The sequence below is a fragment of the Myxine glutinosa genome, chromosome 1 (assembly GCF_964187855.1).
Source record: "Myxine glutinosa chromosome 1, kmMyxGlut1.1, whole genome shotgun sequence".
In the NCBI taxonomy this organism is placed as follows: Eukaryota; Metazoa; Chordata; class Myxini; order Myxiniformes; family Myxinidae; genus Myxine; species Myxine glutinosa.
The window spans coordinates 263563845-263589192 of record NC_136261.1 but is presented as its reverse complement, the minus strand read 5'-3'; the positions used below and the strand labels follow the sequence as shown (position 1 = coordinate 263589192).

The window sequence follows — 25348 nt, the reverse complement described above, 5'->3', positions numbered from 1 at the left end:
CTTGTTTATTTTTAGGACAGTGAACGAGGGCATCTACCCATTGTGGGACTATGCGTAGGTATATTGGGGATACAGTCACATTGCTCTAGTTTATCCATTAAGTATTAGTAGTATGGGAATGAGTTCAATTGAATGGGGGGGGGGGGGGGGGGGTGAAATTAATTTTGAAGTGAGTGTGAAAAATACTCAAGTTTTATTGCCATCCTCTAAAAAATATCAAAGATACGAGTATTTCTCCCACTTTAAAGTAAGCATTTGTTGATTGAATAATATAAACTAGAGAAATACCCGTGCTACGCACGGGTGGGAGGCCAGAAGCAAACAGGCAATGCAGATACGGTGAATGCTAAAGCATGAAACCAATAAATTCCACATTCCTGCAGCACCTTCAGTCGCACGTCAGACATGGACAGCAAGTTCGTGAAGGACTTCCAAGAAAAACGTACCTGTTCGCAAACAAACGGGTACGTTCACGTAGAGAAACATCGATCGTGGGTCCGTGGCGAATCTGCATATGGCGATGGCAAAATATCAGAAATTGAAGGTTTTTTTTATTTTAAACGATTCATATAAAGATCGTCACGCGTCACAATGAACGTCATGCGAAGGCGAATGTTATGCGGGAGTCCAAACCTGAGAATTCTTGAGACTAAAGCTGAAATTGGGAAAACTAAATAGCCTATTTTACTCCTGGAGATCCCAGGATTACCCACCCAAAATATCTTTGCGATCGGTTCAGCAGTTTTTTCGGTACCTTCGAACGGACAGACAGACGGACATTTGGTGAATTATAGTAAGAAGAGATAGTAATCCTCAAGAGACACACCATTGTCCCCCTCTGACTTCCCACTCTCCCACACCACACTCCCTCCCCAACACCCCTTGTCATTCCCCTGTCAATTCGAGTTCTGGGACAACTTCGCAATTTAACATTGAAGTAAATGGGGGAAAATATCATACTTTCAAGTAAGCTGGATGGATATTAATTAAATTACTTATCAATATATTTAATCAACAATATTATATACACTCCCTTGTCCCACACACCCCTTTGTCACTCCTCTCTCAATTATAGTTCAGCTTTGTAAAGTGCTAAAACTTGTTAAATCAAGAGGACTAAAATTAATTAAATACAATTGTCTATCAACACAAGAATATTTAAACAAAGTAGATAACACCAACATCATCAACTATATAACATGCAACTATCGGGGATGCCTCTTCACGGTGGTTGTACCCCCTAACGCAAGTCAGGGGCCAAATCTTCCCCCATTCTTCCCTGTTGCGCGGATTCGTCATGGCAGCGTGGCCAAGGTCAGATTGCCGATCGGTCTCCATGAACCGCCCTTTTTCCTCTTCTCTCTCTCTGGCGCCCTCTTATGAACGTTCATTTTGGGTGTGGTGTAATGGTGGCTGTGTTCGTTTAATAAGCTGAGCAACTCTGCCCTACAGCACTTCCCACTTTTTTATGCTTCTGTTGCACTTTCCTGTTGAACGAACATATTGTCAAACCTGTCATATATCACAATCACCATGCTCTACCTTTACGTTTTTCATTCAGTGTGAAACACAAACAAACCGATTGTTAAAAGGACCATGAAATATCGAAGCATCGGTGTTACAAGTCTTGCAACAAAACGGTCCGTATAGACTATAGGCCTTAGGCTTTATGTCTCGCCTTCGGGCCACTTCGGACAAATTAAGCGCAGGTTTCTTAATAGCCGGCGAAGCCGGTGTTGTGAATGAATGCGTACGTATTATGTTGAAAAGCCAGATTTTGCTGAATCCTTTGAGAATTTCGAAACTTTGACGCACCAAATCACTCCATGGAGGCTGCCATCTTGCGGATGCGGAAGTATGTATCAAAAATTGCGAAAAAGTTCAATAGGAGTTTGTTTCACCCGTCTTGTTTTGATTCACAATCTTATGCACCTCTAATTTGTAATTAAAATACTTTAAGACCAACCTCGTTCCCCCGGGCCCGCATGGGCCCTGGTTATCTTCAACGAAAATCATCACCAAACACCGGAACCAATGAGATTCGAGCATTTGAAAAAATATTTCAAAAACCAAATCACTCAATGGAGGCCGCCATCTTGCGGATCCGGAAGTATGCATAAAAATTTGAGAAAAAGTTCAATAGGAGTTTGTTTCACCCGTCTTTATTTGATTCACAATCTTATGCACCTCTAATTTGTAATTAAAATACTTTAAGACCAACCTCGTTCCCCGCTGTAAGGTAAGACTCCCCGGTAAGACCAACCAACTTTGAAATGTCATTTGCCCAAGAATGTTTGTGGCTGATAGTCAGACCTTAGAGTTTTAGTGAATGAACTTCCTCAGGAGGATTGTTAAGAAAGTAGATGGGGGAGTGTGGAGAGGGAGAGAGAGAGTGTGAAATTTGTCTGGATTAAAGACATATTTCCATTGTTTGACAAGCTTTTTGATCTTGTCACAAGCTGGTTTGAACATTTCGAATGTGTCTTTCTTCCCCTTCATTCCACCCCCACCACACCACCACAATTTCCCCCCTCCCCACCTCTACCCATTCCAATAATTGTTTAACAATCATTGTTTAACCCACTGACTGGTGCCGATGTTGTTATTTCGCAGACATGTTTATGTGGCAGATTCAACAAATAAAGAAGTAAAAGTTATGAAGAGAAAAGAAGACAACTCTTTATCCCTGCAAAAGGTAAGAGAGAACATGCCAATACACCTTCATTATTAAACTGTTGTTTATTTAGAGCCAATCACTGCTTTGTCTTCTGAGTACTGTACTACTGCACAGTATATGTTAAGTGTTACATTAAAGCGCGGCGTTACGCGCGCTGCTTGTGAGCAAGGAGGAAGCGGACAAGCGGTAACATATAAACGTCTTTATTGTAAGACTACACTGTAACACTGTACTGTCCCGGGCTGGGCGCCCGGTGTATATCATGAGGCCACGCCTACCCCTGGTGCGTGGCCACCGCCCACTTGGTGTGCGGAATGATGTCACCACGCCAGTGGGCTTTTGTGTCCGCCACACGCGCCCCCCCAGAATTCCCGCGCACCTGGAGGGCCAGTTTGCGGGGCAGACGAATGACCCGGCCGAAGCGCCCCCTGGCGATCGGCGGCGTCCGGGGTGCAGGGATGCCAGGTGGGATGCCCCTGGCTGCCCCTGGGATGGGTGCAGGACCGGGGGGCGGCGTGGCGGCGGGGCTGGGCGGTGCCGGGGGTCCGCCCGCAGGAGGGCGGCCCCGACGTGGGGGTCGGGCCACTGGCGGTGGATGGTCCACATCGAGGTGGGCCGGCTTGAGGCGGTCTACCGAAACGCGGTCAGGAGTACCGCCGATGTCCAGGGTGAAGTGCTTCGCCCCGGTCTCCAGCACGCGGAAAGGCCCGTCGTACGGGGGCCGCAGTGGTGTCCGATGGGCATCGTGGCGGACGAAGACGTACTCCGCCGTGCGAAGCTCCGGGGCGACGTGCGTCGGTGGGTGCCCGTGGCATGCCGCTGGCACCGGGGCGAACCTCTGGGCGGTCTCTTGTAGAGCGGAGCGCTGCTGTGCCGCGGACCATGGTGCCGTGGAGTCGGGGAGGAACTCGCCCGGCACCCGCAGCGGTTGCCCGAAGACCAATTCCGCCGCGGATGCGCGCAGGTCCTCCTTGGGCGCCGTCCGGAGGCCCAGCAGGACCCAGGGGAGCCTGTCGACCCAGCCGCCGTCGCGGAGGGTGGCCCGGAGCGCGGCCTTCAATGAGCGGTGAAATCGCTCACACAGGCCGTTAGCCTGGGGATGGTAGGCCGTGGTTCGGTGCAGCCGGACCCCGAGCCCCTGCGCAACCGCCCCCCGGAGCTCCGAGGTGAACTGGGGGCCGCGGTCGGATGAGATGTCTGAGGGGGCGCCGAACCGGGCGACCCAGGTGGCGATGAAAGCCTGCGCGACATCGGCCGCCGTTGTCGACGCCAAGGGCACGGCCTCCGGCCACCGGGTGGTGCGGTCCACCATGGTGAGGACGTAGGTGAAACCCCGCGAGGGGGGCAGAGGTCCCACCAGGTCCACGTGGACGTGGTCAAACCGGCGTTCCGGCACCGTGAACGGGGCCAACGGGGCCTGGGTGTGCCGGTGCACCTTGGCGCGCTGGCACGCGAGGCACGTCCTGGCCCAGCCGCGGACGGCCTTCCGGAGGCCATGCCAGACGAACTTGTCGGCGATCAGCCTTTGGGAGGCCCTCGCGCCCGGGTGGGACAGGCCGTGGATGGCGTCAAACACCTGGCGCTGCCAGCCCGCGGGCACGATGGGGCGAGGACGCCCTAGGGAGACGTCGCACAAGAGGGCCGCGCCCGCGCCGTCAAACGGCACCTCGGTGACGCGGAGGCCCGTGACGGCGGTCCGCAAGGCCTGGACGTCGGGGTCAGCGGCCTGGTCCGCTGCCATCCGGGAATAGTCGATGCCGAGGTGGACTGCGTGGGCGACGGCCCGGGAAAGGCAATCCGCCACCGGGTTGTCCTTCCCCGCGACGTGCTGGATGTCCGTCGTGTACTCGGACACGGCCGAGAGGTGACGCTGCTGCCGGGCCGACCACGGCTCGGTGACTTTGCCCATCGCAAAGATCAGCGGCTTGTGGTCGACGAAGGCAGTGAACGCCCGGCCCTCGAGCAGATGGCGGAAGTGCCTGACCGCCAAGTGAAGTCCGAGCAACTCGCGGTCGAAGGTACTGTAACGGCGTTCGGGCGGGCGAAGCTGCCGGCTAAAGAACGCCAGCGGTTGCCAAGCTCCACGCACCCATTGCTCATGCACTGCGCCCACCGCGTAGTCCGAGGCATCGGTGGTGAGGGCGATCGGTGCATCGGGCGCCGGGTGCGCGAGCATGGTGGCGTTAGCCAAGGCGAGCTTCGCGCCCGTGAACGCCGTGTCCATCTGCTCGGTCCAGGTAACGTCGCCTTTGCCCGGCTTACCTCGGAGAGCTTCGTGCAGGGGGCGCAGGAGCTGGGCGATACGGGGCAGGAACCGATGGTAAAAGTTCACCATGCCCAGGAACTCCTGCAGCCCTCTGATCGTGCGGGGGCGCGGAAACCCCTTCACCGCCTCCACCTTGGCCGGTAGGGGGACGGCTCCGTGCCTGGTGACACGGTGCCCCAGAAAATCGATTGTGGCGGCGCCGAACCGGCACTTTGCGGGGTTCACAATCAGGCCATGCTGGCCCAGGCGTTCGAAGAGCGTGCGGAGGTGGCGTAGGTGCTCTTCGCGGGACGCGCTGGCGACGAGGATATCGTCCAGGTAAACGCAGACAAAATCCAAGTCGCGCAGGACGCTGTCCATCAGTCGCTGGAACGCCTGAGCCGCATTCTTCAGACCGAAGGGCATGCGCAAGAACTCAAAGAGTCCGAATGGCGTGATGACCGCCGTCTTCGGGACGTCTTCCGGCCTGACGGGGACCTGATGGTAGCCGCGTATGAGGTCCACCTTCGAGAAGAAGGACCTGCCCGCCAAACGGGCGGAAAAGTCCTGAATGTGGGGGACGGGGTAGCGGTCGGGAGTCGTGGCGTCATTGAGACGGCGATAGTCCCCGCATGGTCGCCATCCCCCGCCGGGCTTCGGCACGATGTGCAGCGGCGACGCCCAAGCGCTCTCTGAGCGCCGAACGATGCCGAGTCGCTCCAGGGTAGCGAACTCCGCTTTTGCCACCGCCAGCTTCGTCGGCTCGAGGCGGCGTGCCCGGGCGTAGACCGGTGGCCCGACGGTGGGGATGTGATGGGCCACCCCGTGCTTGACGGCCCCCGCCGAGAAGGTGGGCCGCGTGAGGGCCGGGAAGCCGGCGAGGAGGCGGGTGAATGCGTCCGCTGCCGGAAGCGTACAGACCAACGTGGCCGGAACCGAATCGTTCGGCAAGCCGCTTGGCAAGCCGCTCGTTGAGCTGGGCAACGCACAAGCGAGCGAGCTGAACGTCTCGGCCTGGACAAGCCGTCTGCGCTTGACGTCGACCAGGAGCCCATTAGCGCACAGGAAGTCCGCACCAAGCAGTGCCATGGGCACGTCGGCGGTGACGAACGTCCATCGGAAAACCTGCCCTCCAAACCGCAGAGAGAGGCAGCGTTTTCCGTACGTACGGATGGGCGTCCCGTTCGCGGCAAGCAGCGCGGGGCCCCCACCCGCGGCGTGCTTGTCTGACGTGCCGGCGGGAATGACACTCACCTGCGCTCCCGTGTCGCACAGGTAACGGCGCCTGGAGAAGGTGTCCGTTATGAACAGCAGGCTGTTCGAATGGCCGGCGCTCATCGCCACTATTGAGCGCCGGCCCGGGCGTTTCCCGACCCGTTGAAGGAGCACGGCGGATGACACCGCCGAGCTTCGTGGCCGAACTTGGCATGGAACCAGCACCAGGTGGTGGAGCTGGAGGAGCGCGGCTGGCTCCGCCAGGCCGGTGGAGTTGGCGGGTTTCCCCGCGGTGGCGGTTTTCGCCGCGGCGGTGGGCGGGGCGTGGCGGCGTTCACGAGGTGCGTATCAGCATGCTGCTGAACATCAGCGTGCTGTAGAAGCTGATGCTGTGGAACATGCTGCTGAACATCAGCGTCGAGGGCCGTGACGGCCACGCCGACGCTCGCCCGCATGTCCGAAGCGGCGAAGTACCTGTCCGCCTCGGCCGCCAATGCTCGGGGTTCCGTTAGCTCGGTCCCGGCCAACGCGAGGCGGACCTGCGCTGGAAGTTGGCGCCGGAAAAGCGCCCGGAATAGCGAACCGGGGGCTTCGTCGCCCAACAGTGACAGCATATGGTCCATTCGGACCGACGGGCGCGTCTCACCGAGCTCGGGGAGATCCAGGAGGCGGTCGGCCCGTGCGTCGTCCGTAAGGCCGAACGTGGCTAGGAGTAGCCGCTTGAGTGCCTCGTACTTGTGGCCGTTCGGTGGGTGTCGAAGGACGGACACAACTCGAGCGGCCGTGCCGGGCCCGAGGGAGGCGACGGCGTGGCAATAGCGCGTGTCATCGCCGGTGAGGCGCCGAAGCTGAAATTGGGCTTCGGCCTGGACGAACCAGACTTCGGCCTGAGCCTCCCAAAATTCCGGAAGTTTGACGAAGTCGGCCATGGCGATGGCGTCGCGTGTGGAAGGATCGCTCCAGCAGATCCAACGTCGAGGGTCACCAGTAAAGCGCGGCGTTACGCGCGCTGCTTGTGAGCAAGGAGGAAGCGGACAAGCGGTAACATATAAACGTCTTTATTGTAAGACTACACTGTAACACTGTACTGTCCCGGGCTGGGCGCCCGGTGTATATCATGAGGCCACGCCTACCCCTGGTGCGTGGCCACCGCCCACTTGGTGCGCGGAATGATGTCACCACGCCAGTGGGCTTTTGTGTCCGCCACAACATGATCGACTAAATCGTGGCTTGTGGCAATTTTGACAGTGATGTTGAGGTGTTTTGTCTACATTGGCAAGTTTAGGTACAAAAACTCAGTATTACTCAAAACAGCAGGTTTTTGTTCTTGTACCAGGATCAAATAATTGATTCTATGGAAATGTACATTCAATGCCATCTTTTTTTGGAGTGACCAGGTCTGAAACCAAATTGGTGATCTGAGATGAGGTTGATGTAGGAAAGGTAAAAAAGATTGTAGAAATTTAATATCAACTGTAATGATGGATTCCAGGCCCATAGACTAAGCTTCGTCACGGGCAAGATGTCAAGCTCAGCAAGATGTAAGGCAAGGGAGCCAGCCCAGAGGGGAGAGCAGCACTCCATCAAATTGTGGATGAAGGCTTTGCAGGTGGATAGGAGTTCAGGATGTGCAAGAGCAGCAGAGTCTACGACAAAGTCCTGTATTACAAAATGATATAAGCACTTCTAATCCTCAGGTTGATCTGAGAGGTAGGTTTGTGTCACAAATATTGCCTTATAACCAATTAAACAAGAAAACCTTCATCAAATGTTCAACAATTTCTTTTAATAGTCAGATTATTTCATGTTGGACACATCCTGAAATGTAATGCAACAAAAATCAAGGCAAACTGTTTAAAATCAATTGCTATACAAACGATATTTGCTCACTGCTAAGCTTGTACTCCAGAAAATAAAAAGCATCACCATGTGATTTTTTTTCCTGCATAAAAATAGACACACAAGAGTAGAGTTACAGATGATGAAGAGTAAAACAAGAACAGATATACTCAAAGTGCACCACCACCATGCCAAATAAATAGATAACATCCTCTAGCACCGTGGTTCTTAACCTGGGTTCGACCGAACCCCAGGGGTTCAGTGAGCCAGTCTCAGGGGTTCGGCCGAGGACCTCCGAAACGCATTGCAATTTGTTTTTTGTTTTTTTAAGTTTTGCATCAATTTTGAATCTATGTGTAATTACGCTTATTATTAATACTAGGACGTGCCCGTACGTGGGTGCCCGTTCCTTGCCAAAAAAAAAAAAAAAAAATTTCTTCGCCCATGCATGCATGGGCGTGCCCATGGGCCCATGGGCGTGCCCGTAAGTGCGTGATGTGACCGTACAATGAATGTATCGTCCCGACGCCGCAGCTCGGATGGCGCTGCAGTTAATCGGGCCTGTATCGGCAGAGTTATTATAAACGTGTACTACAATCGATCGTACCTTACAGCGTCTGCTCGCCACGTTCAGCATCAGTACGTCGTCACTATGACTATCCGTAAGTCCGGAAGTGACGTCCTCATTTGACTGTCCGGAAGGTCGCATATCGCAGTTACGATGAATCGCAAATTAGTTTTAATTAGTTTTAAAACATAGTTTAACGCCAACATAGTTTGCCAACGTGAAATAAATGAATACGCTCTCAAATGTGCCGTCCGAGGCAGAGTCTGTTCGCCACGTTCGGCACACGTGATAGCTCGCTGCTCTCTGATTGGTTGAATCGTTTTTTGGACATAGCTCGGTAACTACTTCTCCGATTAATATGAAACCTTGAAAAGGCACATCCTCAGGTCCCCAGCAATATACCTGGCAAGTTTCAAGTATATCGGACCCGTGGTTGTCGAGAAACAGCGGTCACAGACAAACACACAGACACACAGACACACAGACATACACACACACACACACACACACACACACAGAGATTACTGGAATTATAGATAGATTATTATTATTTTGTTATATATGTTACGAACGAATGGAAATGCTATTTGTAATTGTATTCCAATCCCATTCATGGTTTCTCTGGTCTGTGTTTAAGATAAGTTGTTTCACACTGACTGTAGTAAGTTGAATCAATGAGCAACTTGCTAATTATTCTGTTGATGGTGCTTACTTGCTTACTTACTTAATGGATTTTGGACTTTGCAGGTGTTCAGAAATTCCAGGGAATAGCCTAGATTAGCTTGCCGTGTGCCGTGCGTCATTGGTTGCGCCCTACTTTCGAGTTACTGATTAATTGAAAAGTAAGTTGGAAATATTTGTGGATATGCAGGGCGGTTTCAGAGTTGCATTAAAGTCAAAAGTGGATGGTGATTATAAAATATGATTGAATTACTCAGAAAATTAGGTGGAGGTGATATTGTTGGAACCCATCTGTGGATCGGTCCCTTCGGCCGATGGGTCTGACCCATCTGTGGATGCACGAGAAATGACAATGCAGACCCATCGGCCGATGGGTCTGCGCCATCTGCGGATGTGTTGTTCACCTTGAAGGAATGTGTTGACAGAATGGTGCTCTTCAATCAGGTACACAGTCATTGGAATTACATGTGGTAGGAATTTAACAGAGATGATTTTTAAATGTTTTATTATCTATTTCTACCCATCTATTTATACATTTTGTCAATACATTTTGTAATTAACAGATACATGCCAGTTTTAGTAAAGCTTTACATAACATACTCAACATTCATACAAAACATTAGGTGTTCTTCTGATAATGGCGGAGGGGAATGTTAAATTCCTTTATATTAAATTAAATAAAATAAAATTTAAATTAAATAAAAAAATAAAATTTAAATTTTAAAAATAAAAGTTAAATAAAACATTTTAAAATCATCTCTGTTAAATTCCTACCACATGTAATTCCAATGACTGTGTACCTGATTGAAGAGCACCATTCTGTCAACACATTCCTTCAAGGTGAACAACACATCCGCAGATGGCGCAGACCCATTGGCCGATGGGTCTGCATTGTCATTTCTCGTGCATCCACAGATGGGTCAGACCCATCGGCCGATGGGACCGATCCACAGATGGGTTCCAACAATATAACTCCTTTGGTCGCAATTCAAAACTAACAATTCGCAGTTTTCTATGTAATATTATAATGGGATTTGAGGTGACATAGAGTTGAGTAGATAATAAATCCCGTCATCGTAACTATAAGTTATGTTTTCTTCGTTAAAATTTCTCAGTTTTCAGAGCGGTACTGATTAGATTTAAGCATGTTCCTTTTTTAATTTCTCTCATATAATTATTTGCCCGAACTCAATTAAGATCAGTTTGTTACTTTTTTTTTTTTTTTGCAGTATGTCGAGCAAAAAAAGGAAGTGGTCGGAGGATTACGTGCAGTATGGGTTCACGTGTTTGACGGAACGGGACGGAAGTCAGTGTCCTCAATGCATGCTTTGCAATGTCAAGTTGAGCATCTCCAGCCAAGCACCAGCAAAACTACGGGAACACTTCAAAAAACTGCACGGCGAGGGGCAGTACAAAGACGCAACGCTGGATGAATTCAAATTGAAGTGAGTCTGATTCGACGCAAGTGCGACCTTGCCCACTCTTGGCTTCGTTCCAATTGACAAACCGATCCTCACCGCGTCGTATGAAGTTGCGTACCTGATCACAAAGCAGGGCAAACCGCACACCGTTGGCGAGACACTCATCAAACCGGCCGCGTTGAAGATGGCCAACATCATGCTGGGAAAAGCTGCTGAAAACAAGTCGTCTCTCGTTCCACTCTCAAATGACACCATCAGACGCAGAATCGACGACATGAGCGACAACATCCTCGCCCAGGTAGTTGCAGATTTAGTCGCGAGCCCGACGAAATTCAGCCTTCAACTCGATGAGACCACCGACGTTTCGAATTTGAGCCAGCTCATCTTATTTGTGCGTTATGTCAAAGGAGACGAGATCAAGGAACTTTCTGTTCTGCAAGCCTCTCACAACAACAACGAAGGCAGCTGACGTGAAGAAGCTTGTGGACGACTTCTTCAGAAGCAACGGCCTCTTGTGGTAGGAATTTGCAGTTTGCTCGGACCGAGCTCCAGCCATGCTGGGATGCAACTCCGGTTTTGGAGCACTGGTGAAGGCCGATGCACCAAACATCATCGTCACGCACTGCGTCCTGCACAGACACGCGCTGGCATCAAAAACCCTGCATCCAAAACTGGCCAATGTTCTTAAAATCGTCGTTGAAACTGTGAATTACATGCGAAGCCATGCTTTGAATCATCGCATCTTCGAAGAGCTGTGCAATGAAATCGGCTCTGAATTCGAAGTCCTTCTCTACCACTCTAACATTCGATGGTTATCACGAGGGAAGGTAGTGAGCCGTGTTTTTGCCTTGCGTGTAGAATTAGCCCTGTTTTTGCGAGAACACCATCATTGCGCATGCGCAAGATTGGTCGTCACGTCTCTTCAAAGCTGTCCCCGCGCGCACGCTTTCGAAGTTAAGTAATTTTTCACAATTGTGTTTTTGTCGAATCTGTATCTTTCTTTCGGTGTATGTACCTACTGGGGTGACTTTAATAGGTTTCTCGGTGTTGGTTTTTCATACCTGTGTACAGAATCGTCGTTTTTTTCGTATCGCGTATTCTGAGGCCTAGTGTAGTACTAGTAGGCTACCGTGTCAGCCCTTGGCTTGAGGCTTTTTTTTTGTCTCAGCGGTTCTTCGATCGCGCTGCAAATTACTTTCGGTCTCTGTTTTTCACGGTCTTTTCATTCCTTGTTTCCTTGTTTTAAAATCCAAAACAAACTTCCTTGTTTTAAAATCTAAAAAAAAAAAAAAAAATTTTTTTTTCCCTTCTCTGTTCTTATCCGTTTGTTCGTTCTTATTTGTTCGTTCGTTCTTCGACCACATTGTTCGTGATCACGTGATCACGTTGTGAAAAAATGTTTCATCTGTCCCCTGAAGAACTTTATTTTGTCATATTCTATAACACCTTTTTCTTCTTCTTCTATAAAAGGATGCTTTCGACTTGCTCACCAAATCTATTCATTCCAAAAAAAAATTCCATCTCTTACAGTGCATCTTTCATTCATTCCCTAAACTCTCCAGAACTCCACCCATCCTTCAGCGTCCTCAAATGTATTTTTGACTCGAATGTCTCAAGAAACTCATTTTGCAATAAATGTTCGTTTCCCATTAATCGTACACTTTTCAAAATCCAATCTCACCCCTTCCCTCCAAATCTTCCCCATCACCCATCTCTTTCAAATCTTCCCCCTTGCCCCTCCCCCCCAAATCTTCCCCATCACCCATCCCTTTCAAATCTTCCCCCCCTGCCCCTTCCCTCCTAAACTCCCCCCACACCCCTCCCCTCCGAGACACTCCCTCACTCCTCCCCTCCTAGACTCCCCTCTCACCCCTCCTCCTCAAAGTGTCCTCCCCGCTTCTTCCCCCTTCCAACTTTCACCTTCTTCTCCCTCAACCTTCTGCCTCACGCTTCCCCCTCCTCAAATAACACCTCACTGTGCCTCACCCAATCACCATCAAACCTTTTGTCTGCCCCATTCTTCCCTTTCTCCAAGCTATTCTGTAATCTCTGACACACCTTCAACAGCTCTCCCTACCTCTTCCTCCTCTTCCACATCTTACCCTACTGCTCCCCCCCCCCCCCCCCCTGTTCTGTATCCGATGCTCCCCCTTCCGCTTCCTTAACAGTATGGACCTCAAACATCCGGGGCCTTTGCTCAAACTTAACTGATCTCTCCATACAGGTTGCTTCTGACAAACCAGATGTGATCTGCTTAACAGAAACTTTCCTCCTTCATGATGTCTCTGATTCCTTGGTATCTTTCCCAGGTTACTCCCTCCTCCGGTATGATAGACCTGAGCCTCGCCCTGGAAGTGGGGTTGCTATCTTTATAAAAAAAACTCTCTTCCTCACTCGCCCTGCACTGCCCTCTCTCCACCTCACCCCCAGGAATACCTTTGGCTACGGCTTCCCCTTCGCTCCCACCTTTTGCTCATATGTGTGTTGTACCGTCCACCAAACAGTGATGACTCCATCTACATCTCGCTGTCTGATAATATGGACCAACTTCTATCTACCCATCCCAACTCTCTCTTCCTCATATGTGGTGATTTCAACTGTCACCATGCCAGTTGGCTGGGGGTGGGTACCTCTCTCACCAGCCATGGCTCTTCAGCAAAGGACTTCTGTGACTCACTGGGACTGACACAATCTGTCAATTTCCCAACCCGGATCTCAGTCAACGGAGCATCTTCTCTTCTGGACTTGGTTATGACTAACTTCCCTGAAAATGTCTGCTGCACTTCTTCTGCTCCAATCGGCTCTTCTGGTCATGTGCTTGTTAAAGTGGACATCTCTCTGACCATTCTCAGAGAGCCTCCTCAGCGTCGACGAGTCTGGCATTTCACTCAGGCCAACTGGCACGGTCTTCAAGCAGCCATCAATCATCTGGACTGGTCTCCCATCTCTACTGCCTCTGACATCAACTCATCCTGGGAATTCTTCCAAAGTAAATTGCTCTCTCTCTCATGCACAGATTTATCCCATCTCTTCTTCAGTTGTCATACCCTTCCTCCCGTCCATGGTACATGGAATCTTGTGGTGTGGCTATTGCCCAGAAACAACTTGCTTTCGTCTCCTGGAAAGCAAATCCAACGGAAGGAAATCTCATTTCCTTTCACAAAGCCCAAAACAAGTGTGTGTCCACCCTCAGGAGAGCCAGGAAACAATATCTCTCCGTTCTCAGGACCGAACTCTCTTATCTGTCTCCCTCTTCCAAATCCTGGTGGCGTCTGGTCAAATCTGTTTCTGGTGTTTGTTCCCCCTCCATCCCCTCCCTCACCTCAAATGGCCACACGGCTGACTCCGCACGTGAAAAAGCTGAATGCCTCAACTCTGTGTTTGCCTCTAAATCTTGTGTCCCAAACCCATCCCTCTCTGTACCCACCGTACCCAGTCGTACCCAGCTGCTCCTGGACTCTGTGTCCTTTCCTCCTGACAAGGTGGAAAAGTTTCTGTCAACCCTCGACTCTGATTCTGCAACTGGACCTAACGGCATCAGCCCACGGGTCCTAAAATCCTGTTCTTCCGCTCTTTCACTCCCTCTCTCTGTTCTCTTCACCCTCTCTTTTGCTCAATGTCATCTTCCATCTGCTTGGAAATCTGCCAACATCACCGCTTTGCACAAAAAAGGTGCAAAAACAGATCCCAGCAACTACAGACCAATCAGCCTTCTCCAATGGCTTGATCTCTGAACATCAATTTGGTTTCAGACCTGGACACTCCACTCTGGACATGCTGCTTCTGCTTTCTCAACAATGGATGGAGGTCCTCAATGCCAAACAGGAAATTAGAGCAGTCTCCCTTGACATATCACATGCCTTCGATACGGTCTGGCACCCCGCTCTGCTCACCAAACTCTCCTCTTTTGGTATCCATGGAAATCTCCACGCATGGCTGGCGGACTTCCTCTCTAGTCGTAGTCAACGTGTGGCCCTGAATGGGTTTCTCTCATCTCCTCTTCCTGTTCAGGCTGGAGCTCCCCAAGGCAGTGTTCTGGGCCCTGTGCTTTTTCTGGTCTTCATCAATGATCTCTCTGACTCTCTTGAAAATCCTCTCTATGTCTTTGCTGACGACTCTACTCTCTGTCGCTCCATTCTTCATCCCTCAGATCGGCAGTCTGCAGCCTCCTCACTCTCTGCAGACCTTGACAAAATCACAGACTGGGCAAACAAGTGGAACATGTCTTTCAATCCTGACAAATCTCACACTCTTACGATGTCTCTCCGAAAAGACCGACTGGACAACCCTCCCATCCACTTTCTGAATAATCCTCTCCAAGAAGTTCTGTCACTCAAGCTTTTGGGTCTCACTATCTGCCATGATCTTTCCTGGGAAAACCACATTTCAAATCTGGCCTCCAAAGCCAGTCGCCGACTGGGCATCCTCCATCGTGCGAAGTCCTTCCTTGGCACACCTGAGCTCCTCACCTCATACGAGGCTTTCATCCGCAGCTCAATGGAATACTGCTCTCCCCTCTGGGCTGGTGCTCCTGCCTCACACCTAGCTCGCCTTCACACTGTTGAAACCAAAGCATTCAGAATCATTGGAATCTCCTGCGATGAAGCTAACTCCAAGGGCCTCTCACTCACTCACCGCAGGCAGGTTGGTGGTCTTTCCGTCTTCTACCGACTCCTCTCTGGCCTTGCCCCCCCCCAGCTCTCTCTGGGCTCTGTCCCGCAAATGTTCCTACAGGTCGCACAAGATCTGCCTGCAACCCTCCTATGGTTAAACTGCCAAAATCAAGACTCTCTGCTCACCTTCACTCCTTCATTCCTCTTTTCTCCCACCTCTGGAACAAACTCCCTCACTCTCTTCAATCCCACTCCACCCTCCAAGTCTTTAAAACAGCTGTTCACCACCATCTCTTATCTTCCCCCATCCAAAACCTTGATCTTTTCTACCCCCGCTAATTTCACCCCAATTCCACTTTTTTGAAATACCAACTTCTGTCCAGGAAGTCCTTGGTGTCCTTGTGTTTTATACTTCTCCCTCCCCCCCCCCCCTTCCCATGCCTCCTCCCCCCGGGCCCTCTCCCTTCCACACATCTCCCTGCTCTCGGATGTTGTGTTTGTGTGCTTCCCCTTCTCTCCCCATCTTGTCTTCCGCTCCCTCTTTCTGTATGTTTTGTTTGTCTGGTTGATTTGTTTGTGAAGTAAATGTTAGCTCTTTCACGAGCCTCGATTCAGTATACAAAAAAAAAAAATAATAATAATAATTTTGCCATGCAACGCACTTCCAAGAGTCAGAGTTCATCCTCGTCTTGGCGTACTTGGCTGACATCTTCGACGCACTCAATCATCTCAATTTCCAGATGCAGGGCGGTGGAGTGAATGTCATGGAATCTGAAGAAAAGCTGAGCGCTTTCCGAAATAGGTTATCGTTGTGGAGGTGGCGAACAGAGAACGACAACTTCACGAACTTTTCGCTACTGGACGAGTGCGTGAGCGGGATCGAAGATGAGTCTGAAGTTGGAGGCACTGCTGTACCGGGGGATCTGAAGCAAGCGATTGCCACGCACTTGGATGAGCTGGGAAAGTCATTCGACGGCTACGTCCCCGACCAAGAGCAATACCCAGCATGGGTGCGGCAGCCGTTTACTTTCGACGTTGCAACGGTAGATGTCAACGACCAATACCTCGACGACCTCATCGAACTTCAGCAGAGACAGACTCAACAACAACTCTTCGGCACAACAACGCTCTCAACGTTTTGGTGCCGCCAAATGGAAGGGTATCCTCACATCGCTAAAATTGCCCTTGAGATCCTCACGCCGTTCGTTACAATGTATCTCTGCGAGCATGCATTTTCGAAACTGGTGGACATTAAAACAAAGAAAAGGAGCAGGCTTGCATGCGAAAATGATTTGAGGGTGGCCCTTGCTAAAACAAAACCACGCATTTCCCAGATAGCCTCCCGAAAAGAAGAACAGAAAACGCATTAAGATGCAATTCTTCTTAAATTTTTTGTCAAACTTGAGGGGTTCCGTGAGTGTTCGGTGGGTTTCTTTAGGGTTCGGCGCCTTTAAAAAGGTTAAGAACCACTGCTCTAGCCTCGCGCATAGAAACTGTATTGGGAGGGAGAGGTGTACAATAATTGATTGATTAATTGCATAATTAAAATCAATAAATAATGATCATAAAATATTTTCTTAATCAATTGATTAATAGCATACCTAAACCAACAATGCTTCATCCGAAGCTCTAACTTTAATTAATTAAAATTAATTAAATAAGTCATTAATCGGAAAAAATAAATAATTAATTGATTAATCAATAAATAATAATATTAATCGATTAATTGATTAATCAATAAATCAAAAATATCCTTTCGAGCCATATCACTTGGTCACTGTCATGTCCAAATATAGCTTCCTAGCTCAAAAGGTGCCTGAGATATTGCCGAGATGAGAAAGAAAATAAATGATTAATAATGAAAATAAATAAATAATCATAAAATAATTAAATAATTAATCAATTGACTAATAAAATACCCAAACCACCACCATTTCATCCAAATGTGTAACTTTAAAAAAAAATTAACTCATTAATGAAATAATTAAATAATTAATCGATTAATTGATTAATCATTAAATCAAAAATAGCCTTTACAGCCAAATAACTTGGTCATTGTCCTGTCCAAATATCAGCTTCCTATCTCAAAAGGTGCCTGAGATAATGCCCAGAAGAGAAAGGAAATAAATAAGTACTTAATTAATCGATAATCATTAAGTAACTCATCAATTAATTGATTAATCAAAATACAAAAAATAATGTTTTTGCCAAAGTACTTACTCACAATTGTGCCAAAATTTCAGCTTCTTAGCTCAAAGGATGGCTGAGATATCGCCCTGACAAACAAACAAACAAGAAGACGTCATGCGGAGCACGATACCTGCAAAATCCCCCCCCCCCCCCCTCTCCCCCCATGCCAAAAAAGTTTTCCATTGATACAGCAAATTGTCCATTTCATGAAGATTAAAATTTACAATCTTGATAAAAGCTCGGGTCAACAGGATGAAAAGTGACGATTTTTCAGATGAAAAATGATGATTTTGGAAGGTTGACCTTGAGTTGACCTTTGACCTTTTGACCTCAAAAATAGTTAGTTTCCCTATTTAGTGACTCAATGTGCAAATGCAGTTCAATTTTCAAGTCAATCGGATGAAAATTGAGGATATTAAAAATTTGGCCAATGTTGACCTTTTGGCCTATGTTGACCTCAAAAATAGATGGTGGTTGAATTCAGTGACCATATATATATATCCTCTTCGAAGTTCAAGTCAATCAAATGAAAATTGGTGATTTTAGAGTTTTGGCCTATGTTGACCTTTTGGCCTGTGTTTACCTAAAATATAATACGTGGTTGAATTCAGTGACCAGCTATGCAAGTCCTCTTCAAATTTCAAGTCAATTGGATGAAAATTTAGGATTTTAGAAATTTGGCCTATGTTGACCTTTTGGCCTATGTTGACCTCAAGTATACTTGGTGGTTAAATTCAGTGACCAGATATGCAAGTCCTCTTCAAATTTCAAGTCAGATGAAAATTGAGGATTTTAGAAATTTGGCCTATGTTGACCATTTGGCCTATGTTGACCATTTGGCCTATGTTGACCTCAAAAATAATTGGTGGGTTGAATTCAGTGACCAGATATGCAAGTTCTCTTCAAATTTCAAGTCAATTGGATGAAAATTGAGGATTTTAGAAATTTGGCCTATGTTGACCTTTTGGCCTATGTTGACCTTTTGGCCTGTGTTCACCTAAAATATAATTTGTGGTTGAATTCAGTGACCAGATATGCAAGTCCTCTTCAAATTTCAAGTCAATTGGATGAAAATTGAGGATTTTAGAAATTTGGCCTATGTTTACCTTTTGGCCTATGTTGACCTCAAAAATACTTGGTGCTTGAATTTATTGAACAGATATGCAAGTCCTCTTCAAATTTCAAGTCAATCGGATGACAATTGAGGATTTTAGAAATTTAGCAAAGTTGGTGACCTTTGGCCTATGTTGACCTTTTGACCTATTGACCCCAAAAACAATAGGATTCTTGCTTTTGACCAACTCTACCATTTGGTGAAGTTTCGTGAAGATCGGTTGAAAATTGTGACCTGTATGCCGGTGACAAACAGACAAACAGACAGACAGACAGACAGACAGACAGACAGAACCACAAACACAACCGACCAATATACTTGAAAAATCTTCGATTTTGCAAGTAACAAGAAAACAAACAAGAAACCGGAGTGAAAACTGAGTACTCCCTTTCAGCACGTGTCATTGCCGGGCCCCATTCGGTGCCCGGCAATGACGTCATGCAGCACCTGGAGATGGCATAGGAAAGGAGCAGTGTGCATTGATATAATCAATGTATGTTAATCATGCTGACAACGGGGTAGTGAGAAACGGGCCAAAATGAGATGTACAGAAGAACACAATCTACGACAATATACAGTGCCCTACATAAGTATTGGAACAGTGATGTCAAATTTGTTATTACCAGTGAGGTACCCGTGCTACGCATGGGTGGGAGGCCAGAACCAAACAGATGATGCAGAAACAGCGAATGTTAAAGCATGAAACCAATAAATTCCACATTCCTGTAGCACCTTCAGTCGCATGTCAGACATGGACAGCAAGTTCGTGAAGGACTTCCATGAAAAACGTACCCATTCGCAAACAAACGGGTACGTTTGTTCCATACCCAGTCAATGGCGAATCTGCATATGGCGATCTGCGAATGCACGTTTAGAAAGTAGAAACTATCACGGCATTCTGTCATTCACTTGAACTCGATATCTCTTTTTTCATTCCAAACAGCATAACTCCAATCACAAATTAAATAACATTAATATAAAAAATAAACTTTCAACAACATTCGTGACAGAAACAAATATTTAAATCCTGATGTGAGGTTCCGTACGGTTGGGTGAACACAATTACGAATTCAAAATCGTAATTGTATTCACTCAATTCCAATCATCAATTGATACTTTTACAAAACGATTAACGTTTAACGATTAAACATTACGATTGAATGACGGTTGTATTGGGATATTATCAAACCCGTGCATTGCCGTCATCTGTCCACTTCCGCATTCGCAGCAGGTTCATAATTCTCATAAAAATCTAAACAGTATTTGTAGAATTATTTCAATAAAAGCCACATGACTGTTCATATTGGTAAATAATATTCCATCGTGTTTGGAAAAACTGGAAAATTGGAAAATTGGAAAAATTGGAAGAACAATATAGCCTATTTTACTCCAGGGGGTCCCAGAATTACCCACCCAAAATATCGTTGCGATCGGTTGAGCCGTTTTTGCGGTACCATCGAACGGACAGATGGACGGACATTTGGTGAATTGTAGTAAGATTGCTATATACTCAATTAATGTGGATTTGAGATCAAAAGATGAATATGAGGAAAGAATACAGAAGGTCATCTTTTATTTCTTGGTATTTCTATCCATATAAGTTTTACCATTTTAGAACAATATCACTTTTTATGTTTTTTTTAAATGTTATGTTAGAAAAGATTATGGTTTTGGATTGGGGACGATCTGCTGGGGTTTTTTTTTTATTGTTTTCTGTTCTCCACATGTTTATTAAGTTGTTTCATTTCCTTTGTTTCTTTTTAAAATATGGCTTGCTTCTTCAAGATTAACTGTATTATTAATTTTCAAATCACAGGTCATTAAATTACACGTCTTGCCTGACAATATTGAGGTGGATCGGAAAACGGGAAGTCTCTGGATTGGTTGCCTCCCAAGCCTTTGGCCATTGGTTTTTTATGGTACAAAGCATTCTCCGGGGTCAGAGGTAAGATTACCTCCTAGTTCCTGAAAGAGTTGTTTATAAACTGCTTTTTTCAATCAATGATGCTGTCGTAAGGTGATCCCAGTAATTTGCCGAAATATAACTTTTCCAATGTAACAGGTTGTGCGCATCGATTGTCCTTCCTCCGCCGAGCCCAGTGTGACCACAATATATTCCAACAATGGCTCAGAGCTGCAGTCCTCCAGCGTTGCGGCAAGACATGAATCTCACCTTCTTATTGGGACGGTTTTTCATCGTATGATGCGCTGCACTCTACCCATAATACCTCTTGAATGTTGAAGATCACTCTTTCAATGTGCTGTCTTGTGTGGAAAATATAGCATTCTTGTGACTTTAATGATGCTATATTTGAATCTTCCATAACAGGATCGTTACAGCTTGATTGATTTTTGCTTATAAAATTTAGAGTGGATTAATAAACAGTATGGAGATTCATCTTTTTGGAGGGTAATTCAACCATTTTTTGGTCTTATTCACTAATACTCATTATCATCTGTTTCTTGATATAACGCATGCACTGAAAATCAAATTTTTTTTTTTTTTTTTTTTTTTTTGCATGCAAGATCGAGGATCGTGTCAGAGCTAACATCAATCACAAAAACAACAACAAACGAACACACAAAACTACCTGAAAACATACAATAAAGGGAGCGGGAGACAAGATGGGGAGAGAGAGGGAAGCACAGAAGTACAACAGCAGAGAACAGGGACAATGGAAGATCTGTGGGAGGGAGAGGGCTTAGGGGGAGGAGGCATGGGAAGGCGGGGGGTGGGGGGGGTTGGAGCAGGAAAGGTATAAAACACATGGACACTGCTAGAACCTCCAGGAAAGAAAGAAGTCGGGATTTCAAAAAAAAGTGGATTTGGGGTGAATTAACGGGGGTAGAAGAGATCAAGGTTTTGGATGGGGGAAGATAAGAGATGGTGGTGAACAGCTGTTTTAAAGACCTGGAGGGAGGAGTGGCTGTATTGAAAGGCTGTATTGTAAGGTGATGATTACTTGTCAAGGATATCATTTTTTGACTGGTGAAAATTATTTAAAGATCGATGTGAAGGTATGCAGCATGAACAAAATGGTGAAATATTTGCTTCCTGAAACAAAAAACACCAACTTCAAGCAAGCCATGGATATCATTTTCATTGAGGAGTTTCTGTTCAACATCTCTGTTTAGAAATGAACATGAGTGTTTGTAGCCTTGAGTGCAACATTAATGACCAAGTAGTTATAGTTATAAACAAAAGTTCAGGTCATATTTGAATGACCTCGTACCAATGATTTTTCTTTTTGTTTTTTTCTTCTGCTAAGATAAAATAGTTTTGAAGTTCTTTCAGACCGACAGTATATGAACATAAGTAAAAATATCTTATTGCAAATATTATGTGGCAAGGGTCCACCAGTTAGCCCGTGAGTCTTCCAAACCTGCATAATCATATAGCAACCGAGTCGCTGAACATGCAACCAGTATATTAGTTTGATGGAGGCGAAAGTTTCACAATTTATGGCACAACCACAACTACCTTAAAAAGAACTGTGAGCAGCAATTTATCCAAATAGTCCTGCAGCATAGCAGACCAATTGTTCAAATTGTTCTAAAAGCACCAAAATTGGCACACATGTAGATTAATATATTCTAAACATTTTTGGATATGGAGGCATTCAAGATTCTCCCCGTAGCACATTTGGCGGCCATTTTTGAATTTGGCGGCTAATCTTGAATGCCTCCATATCCAAAAATGTTTAGAATATATTAATCTACATGTGTGCCAATTTTGGTGCTTTTAGAACAATTTGAACAATTGGTTTCGTATTTTTTACTATGCCGCTGGGCTAAAAGGGAATGAAACACACACTTTGTCGATGGAAAGAACCGACACAGTTTTAAGAATATAAACCTGTTTTATATACAATTCGAGGGTAGGGAAAATACAAGCACAAAGCAAGTTCAAATAACTTGATTTGTAGTAAAACAGATAAAAAGTACGAGTCGCTGAAGCAACTTCCACTTACAGTATTTTTCAACATAGTTTCAAGTGAGGCCTCAATTATACATTATTTAATTGATTGGACGAGGGAAGGGTGTGCACAATGAAACACAACCATGATGTGGGGAACATTGAGACAAAAATCCCACTAACATCACAACTCAGTCTTCCAAATGAAAACAAACTGATACTTTAGGCCCTGGGTGGGTCTGACCTTCTTGCATCTACCTATGGAAAGACACGCATAGATGTGTAAGAACAACGACAGGCTTTTTCTTGAACCAATCTTTCTTTAAATACCCATCTATTATTCAGAATCATTTCAATATGTTTTTAATTGCCAGTTGAGAATGTACAGCATCTGACCCACAAAGTTAATCAAACAAATGAACAATGATCAATATATTGTTACGTTTGTAGGGGGTAGACAATGATTACCTTAGAGCCAGGTGGAATTGTATAGGTAGTGTGCTCTGACTGTCGTGAAGAAGAAGAAACTTCATGCATCATAAGTAGGAAATTCGTTTAAACCGGATGTCATGTAAGCGTGTATCTTTGTTCCCATCACAAGGGGTGTGGTTGTGCTAAATAGTTAGGGATTATGGGTAATTAACCCCCTGTATGTAATGGCCTCTGTTATTTTTCCTCTGTTCCTTATGACAACGCAGTACACCCACAAGCTAAGAAATCACGCATTCATAACACTAAATAAAAGCAACCGGAACAACACGTTGAACAATACCACTGGCACTGCCAGCCGCGACATCACCACATCAAGCAGGCAGGGCTGTAAGGCCACACCCCGGAGAGCAGTGATTGGTCTGGGACCATGAAGTGATGGGATGGTGGCCGCTGATTGGGGAGTGCGCTAACGTCATCGAAGGAGGTGGAAGACCGGGGAATAAAAGATTTGAGTCCCGATATTTTGTCCTCTTGCGTGAGGAGGATTCATTTGTAGAGCATGTGAACATTTCATAGCGCTATTGCGTGATTGGATTTCATAGAAAGCGACCACCGTTCGTGTTATCTCCTCTTGGTTTCTCTCTCGGTTTTCTGGCTTTGATAGCGAACGGTCGCCGACAAGCTCTCTCTGCTTCGTGATTTCTTGATGAACAGTCACAGTTCATAGCACTCTTGCGCTGAGAGACGTGAGTGCTGGAGAGGCGGACGATGAGGACGAGCACGGTTGAGTGAACGAGGGCGCGCTGAGGCTTACTTTCCACCAGGGCCTGTGCCGCGCCAGGATTGCACGCTCAGGACCTGGACGATTCCCGATGGGGTTCAAGAGCCGCTCAGAGCTAAGTGCCTACAAAATAACACCTATTTATTTTCCAGTTATTCTTCCCTTTGTGCTGTATACGTGTCTGTGTGGGGACATCCCATTTAGGAAATTTTCATTGTGCATTATTTTCTTACCGGCATTTCTTTAATAAAGCTGGTATTTTTGTACGTTTTATTTTGTGTACAAGATCGAAGCTCGTGTAAGAGCTAGCACATTAAACACACATTAGCACATAAAACACAAAAAACATCAGCGGACACATAAAGCAATAAAAGGAGCAGGAGAAAATATGGGGAGAGAGAGGGAAGCACACAAGCACAACAGGAGAGAACAGGGACATCGGGAGGGAGGGGGCTTGGTGGGAGAGGGGCAGGGGAAGGGGAGGGGGGAGGTAAAAACAAATGGACACTGCTAGGACATCAAGGAAAGAAGTACAATAACTGCTAGGACAGTTAAATCCTGTGTCGGTTTTTAATTAATCATCGCAGGCCGTGCAGGTAAGCACTTGTGGCTCGTTTGGTCACCCGTGTCACCCTGCGATGTTCACTGCAGGGTAGACACATGACAATATGTGTAAATATATATATATATACATATATATATATTATATACATATATATATATACATATATATGTATATAGAGATCACTTAGTTATTATACAAGAAAATAAATACCAAACTACACACAAAATATGCTTCCGTTGGTTTATTACAGAACAACACATACACGTTTCATTTTATGCATACGCTTTATACATGTATCTTTTATTTCTTACTTTGGAGAAGCATACTTCTATATATTTTACACAAAATACAAAGTTGCCAAGCAATACAATTACAGGCTAGCACGTTGTGTGCTATATGTCACTGTATGTGTCCAAATTATGTTTCCTATTACCAGTGTATGAAGTTTTTCATTGCTGGAGTCCCATCCAACTAGATATAGCTTTCAACAATAGATGAAAACTATGAGCGGTTGATAAGAATGTTTTTACCATGGTGGAAAACGAGGTGTAGATGACATTTCGATTTTAGTCATTCGTAAGAGGAAAAGAGGCCCTTTTTGTTTCTCTTACTTGCTCTGATGAAGTGCTTGAAACAACATCTGTACATCATTTGCTACATCGGTAAGCATACTCGTATCAACCAGTTGCTGATAAAATATATTGTTTGGGTTGTCTGCAGACACAGATCGACACTCGCCTTCAAACACAATTATTATGTTAGCTATGGCTTTTAGCCTGATATAATCAATGGACAGAAATCACACAAAGCTGATAAAAGGAAATATTGATTCTCAACATGTAAGGAGCATTATCTGGTACCCGAAAACATCTCATGGTTTTGTAGCATTGAGAGCTATCTCTCTTGCTGCAGGGTTTCCAATTGGTTAGTTTTGCTGTTAGGCACTGAATATAGCATTCATGTTTTTCTTAAACAAGATAATTTGTTATCATAAATAAAACAGGTAAGTACGACTAATCTTAGTTCTTCAAAACATACATGCTTATTGAAGAAAGAGTTCCTTCAAGTTCATATGAAGTAGAAACGACGTC

At 46.3% G+C, this 25348-nt stretch overlaps 1 protein-coding gene across 3 annotated transcripts in view; it reads left to right on the top strand.

The window, feature by feature from the left end:
- Positions 1-20961, top strand: part of LOC137439472 (serum paraoxonase/lactonase 3-like) — a 103903-nt gene extending 82942 nt beyond the window's left edge. For all 3 annotated transcript variants that reach the window (XM_078786504.1, XM_078786508.1, XM_078786505.1), the window contains 3 exons: positions 2614-2695; positions 20380-20508; positions 20626-20961. In XM_078786504.1, the coding sequence (XP_078642630.1) occupies positions 2614-2695; positions 20380-20508; positions 20626-20805 (391 nt within the window). In that variant the 3' untranslated portion in view covers positions 20806-20961. The remainder of the gene's footprint in view (positions 1-2613; positions 2696-20379; positions 20509-20625) is intronic.
- Positions 20962-25348: the final 4387 nt, after the last annotated feature.